Source organism: Gobius niger (genome assembly GCF_951799975.1).
Source record: "Gobius niger genome assembly, chromosome: 17".
NCBI classification, from domain to species: Eukaryota; Metazoa; Chordata; class Actinopteri; order Gobiiformes; family Gobiidae; genus Gobius; species Gobius niger.
In genome coordinates, this window is record NC_136868.1 from 6,801,972 (window position 1) to 6,806,614 (window position 4,643).

Consider the following 4,643-nt stretch of genomic DNA (forward strand, 5'->3'; position numbering starts at 1 on the left):
TCACTTTCATAAACTCAAAGCAGCAAAAGATTTCCCAAAGCAGTCAGATGGACTTGTTTGTTTTTGCTTAAGATTGTACTCAGCTTTATTTAGTTTAACCATATTAGTGATGTTTATAGCTTCACTTCCTTATTGGACACTGAAATCCGTGGAGTAATCTTCACTTTACTGTGCGGATGCCAAACTACTCCTGGTATTATTACGCCTTACAATATAGTTCCCCCTTTTATCCGCTTAGAAAATCCACATTGTTTAATTTTGTGTAATTATACTTTGTAGTGTAACACTTCACGTAACCATATTTAAATAGGGAAAATGTGGAAGAGCTTGGTAGCTTCTATCTTGACCTGGGATAGAAGAGGCTAAATGCTAACGCCGTCTGCGCTGTGTTTACGTGATAGAAGGCACGGGTGAATATCAGACAGGTCCTAAAGAACTCATCAAAGCTAAGGTAAGAACATATCTCAGTATGTAAAAACGGTGGCCTATTCCTTTAAAACCTGTCATATGCACTTGAAGAGCAATGTTGAAAAACTGTGACTTTAAAAACCTCTTATCCCCGGCCTTAAAGGAACAGGCCACAGTTCTTCCATACTGTGATATGTTCTTACCTGAGCTTAGACGAGTTGATGCGTACCTGTCTGGTCTTTGTGCACGTGGAAGAGCTTGGTCGCTTCTAACTTCACCCCAGTTTGGAGCTATAGGAATACGCTGGGGGAGGCCAAATGCTAACAACATCTTTGGTCGTTTTGTGTGACTGAGGGCACGCACAAAGACCAGACAGGTACACATCAACTCGTCCAAGCTCAGGTAAGAACATATCTGAGTATGGAAAAATGGTGGCCTGTTCCTTTAACCCAGCACATTTCCTCCAATTCATCGTTACCCAAATCTAAAAGCTTCTGGACTGGAGCTTACAGCCTCATTTGAAAGCTAAGACCTACAAAACTGATGGCACATTTTTGTCATAACGTGTTCACATATTTCTTACATTTTGCCCGGTTTGTTATCTTTTTCACTTTTTTTCACTTCACTTTTTTTGTTTTTTATAAAGCTTTTTTGTTGTGTCTTCATTGCTCCTTTTCCCTGACATTTTTGCTGTTTTTTTGCTCATGTTATTGTCACTTTTTTCGTAATTTTTGTGTTGTGTTTTCATTAGGTTTTTGTCACATTGTGTCACTTTTTATTGCATTATTGTTGCTTTTCTGCAACGTTTTTTGGTTGATCTTTTTTGCCGTTTTTGTTGCTTTTTCATCACTTTTTAGTCGTGTTTTTGTTATTGTATCATTGTTGCTTTTTTGACACTTTATTCAAGAGTTTAAAAATGTCAAAATTATGTATTTTCCTCCCCCCATGTTCCAATAATGTCCTAATGTGTAGAATGAGCCCAGACCTGTTCACCACAACTGCCGTCATGCACGAGCTTAATATAGAAGGTGCAGTTACACGTATGACCTGAGGTGGCAGTAGTGATGATAAAATGGCTAACTTGCATCTATCCCCTTTAAGGCAGGGGGTAAGAAATAGCTGACACATTTATGAAGCACAGATTACATGAAAGCAGATAAATTCTCATTTAAAAGCTGACTTGTGTGTGTGTAATCTTATCTTACAGCTCAACCACGGTAAACAATGGGATACGATTGGCTGAAGGAAGAATTTACCAACAGGGAAAAGTGTGTGGATTCCTCAGTAAAACGCTTCAGTCTTATATAGTAATGTAACGTAGGAAAGCAGTACAAAAACAAAGGCGGATGTGATTTCTCCTATCTCTGAATCAGTGACAACATTTCTTTTCTCACCCCTGCTTTTCCAGTGGCAGAACAGCCCGACGACTGTAGTAACGTTATTAATATTGCAGCTCTTTGTGAATGTATGGCCCTGTTGTGCTGCAGCATGTGACACACAGACGAGCGGACTGTGCTAAATTAAACTGGATCGGAGCCACAGGCCGCATTCAGATAGAGCTTCTTCAAATGACGGGCAGCTTATTGACCCCTGAGGGACAGAGACACAAGGCGCTGATCTGTAACGGTACAAATTAATTATCTAATCGAGAACAGCGTCGATGACAGCGGGGGATTCACAGCGATATTCTTAATGTCTGACCTTCCGAGTCAAGAGGAGCAGGCCGCGGGAAAATATCAAAACCAATCCTGAATCTCCCAGAGCTGGGTTTACTTTGTTGACCCCACAAAATACAAAATGCTGAAAACACTTTATTCATGTTTATTACATGGATTGCAGCAAACATTAGCCACAAAAGTAAAATCAGCAACAACAAATAAAGTGTGTGTGATAGTAATGGGATATTGGCTCTTATTAGTGTTGTTGAGAGTTTACTTCTCATTTCATACTTATCTTATTAGTATTTCAGGCAAAAGTCTCACCAAACAAACCTAATAGTATATAGTTTATCAGAGAAAACCTGCAAAAGAAGTTTACCAAGAAAAAAAAAAGAACACTTCTGTTATTGTATTAGTTGTGGCACCACACACTGGAGTATCTGTCCAAATAATAAGTGACCAAACAAAGCAGCTCGATCTTCTTTTGTTATCTTAGAGCTGTGGTTTGTGACCTACAGCCCAGGCTTTTCCGCGGGGCGAGGGCAGGCTTTGAGTTTTCAGGGCTAGACCCACATTAGCGCCCGCTGTTTCACCTGAGTCCAGCTGCCAGTTTCTCCATGGCGACTTTTCTCTCCTCTGCCTTCTGCTGAGAGCGCCGCAGCACGTTCCTCAGCTCCTGCAGATGATCCAGAGTCCCGACCAGCTCCCCCTTCACCGTCTTCATCTGACTCTCCAGCATCTGCGTGTGGTGCAGCGAGTTCCTCCTGTACCTCCGATTGGAGCGCACTTTCTCCTCCAGGTCCTCCACTGAACAGAGAGGCCACACACTCAGCACATTGTCATGTAAACTATAACACCCACAGGGAGTAATACTGACCCATGTTCTCCTGGAGGTCCTTGCTCTCGGACCCACTCTCGCCCTTCTTGTCCAAAAGGCTCTTGGTCTGTTGTAGCATCTTCTCCATCTTCGCCAGCTCTGTAGCCTTTGTGTCACTGTCCCGTCTCAGCTTCAGCAGCTCCTGCTCCCGCTGCGTCAGGTCGCTGTTATATCTACTCATGATGGATCCAGATGAACTAGAACAAATCTGTGACTGACTAAAGTGATCACTCAGAGAGTGACCTGCTCCTGAAAGCCCCTCGGCCAAAAGTAAACAGGTGTGAAGTCCCAGGACGCAGTTAAAAAGCCTGATGTGTTGAAAGTCTAGTCCTGCTGGTTCGTCTGTTTAAATGATGTAGCTGCTGCTGCTGTGTGGCCTTTTATAATCCTCATGTCTGTGAGCGCTTTGAAAACAGCACTTCCTCAGAGCTCACCCTCAGCAACGAGCAGTCACAAGACTCTCCATAAAGCCACAAGCAAAAAGAACATGTTCATAACACACTGTGTCCAAAGTCCTCACTGGTAACAGCCTGAAAACAGTGTGAGACACCATCTTTTACATTACTACTGGGTTAAATGTAAGATTTCTTTTTTTTACAAAAGGAGAAATAGGTTAAATTGACCCCATGATGTCTGATGTTATACATTTGTTATGCACTAATGTCAGCGATTAACCTACAAAGAACGTCCTGCTCAGTTCTCTGTAACTAAAGATAAATATAACACTGGAGGTTTAAAACAGGCTATTTTTAAATTATTATCGTTGGTTTCACACAATTTATAGCTTAAGATAAGATGTTATAAGATTCAACGCTATAAGATTTTGACTTTGGCTAAAGCAAGAATAAGCAAACATGGAAATAATTAGGTTAGATTAGCTTATCATAATAAACTTATTTGATTACATAGAACTTTCACAACAGTCATGAACACCAGGAAGCATTGCCTTCTTTCGGCACGTGGCCTCTGTGGGAGGCCTGACCATGCGCTAAAAACAAAAGTCAAATTGTTCATTCATAAAATAAATGTAAAGGCATCACATAGGCTTACCTTCTGTGGTCACTGCGCTCACGTGCGTGAAGTTCTGAGCGGATTCAGGGCTCGTTTTGTGATCCACTGTACTGGGGTTTATTGATGTCATGTTTAAAATACACCTGCAATGTTTGACAATTGCCACCAGGTGGAGACCAATACTCTCCAATGTGATTATTTGAAAACCTCTGTGACTCGACTGCAAAGAGGCTGAAGGGGTAGAAGATGGTTATCTATGTAAAAAACAAAAACACATCTTTGTCAATAAACTGTTTTACACCGGGGGGAAAAGTTTGGATTGGCTCACGTGCTCACCTGAATGATTAAATATACACGTCCACAAGAGGGAGCTAGAGTATTGGTATTCATCGCTTATTGATTGAACAAACATACACATCTGTATTTGAAAAACTTCATCGCACTGTGTGGGTTTCTTTATTTCTTCATTTAAGGATCCCCATTAGTCTTTACCAACGCAAAGACTACTCTTCCTGGGGTCCATTCTCATGCAAAAGACATTATACAGTCAAAGGGTAGTTTACACAACATACATTGACAATACAGAGTTCCTCATTTAATTCAATAATTGAGGTAAGAAAAAACAAAACAAGGTGTATTACAGTACTCAAAGCAACATTAAGTCAGGTTATTTATTTGTATTTGACCGA

At 41.0% G+C, this 4,643-nt stretch overlaps 1 protein-coding gene across 1 annotated transcript; it reads right to left on the reverse strand.

Moving 5' to 3' along the window:
- Positions 1–2,409: 2,409 nt before the first annotated feature.
- Positions 2,410–3,502, reverse strand: LOC306976971 (uncharacterized protein). Its single transcript, XM_079575119.1, has 2 exons — positions 2,944–3,502; positions 2,410–2,873 (listed from the first exon to the last, which is right to left on the reverse strand). The coding sequence occupies exons 1-2, from the start codon at positions 3,122–3,124 to the stop codon at positions 2,656–2,658; spliced, it is 399 nt and encodes a 132-aa protein (XP_079431245.1). The 5' UTR covers positions 3,125–3,502; the 3' UTR covers positions 2,410–2,655.
- Positions 3,503–4,643: the final 1,141 nt, after the last annotated feature.

Coding starts and splice junctions, on each gene's coding strand:
- LOC306976971 (XM_079575119.1), bottom strand. CDS start 3,124: ATGAGTAGATATAACAGCGACCTGACGCAGCGGGAGCAGGAGCTGCTG. Junction 2,874..2,943: donor GGACCTCCAGGAGAACATGG/GTCAGTATTACT, acceptor CTCTCTGTTCAG/TGGAGGACCTGGAGGAGAAA.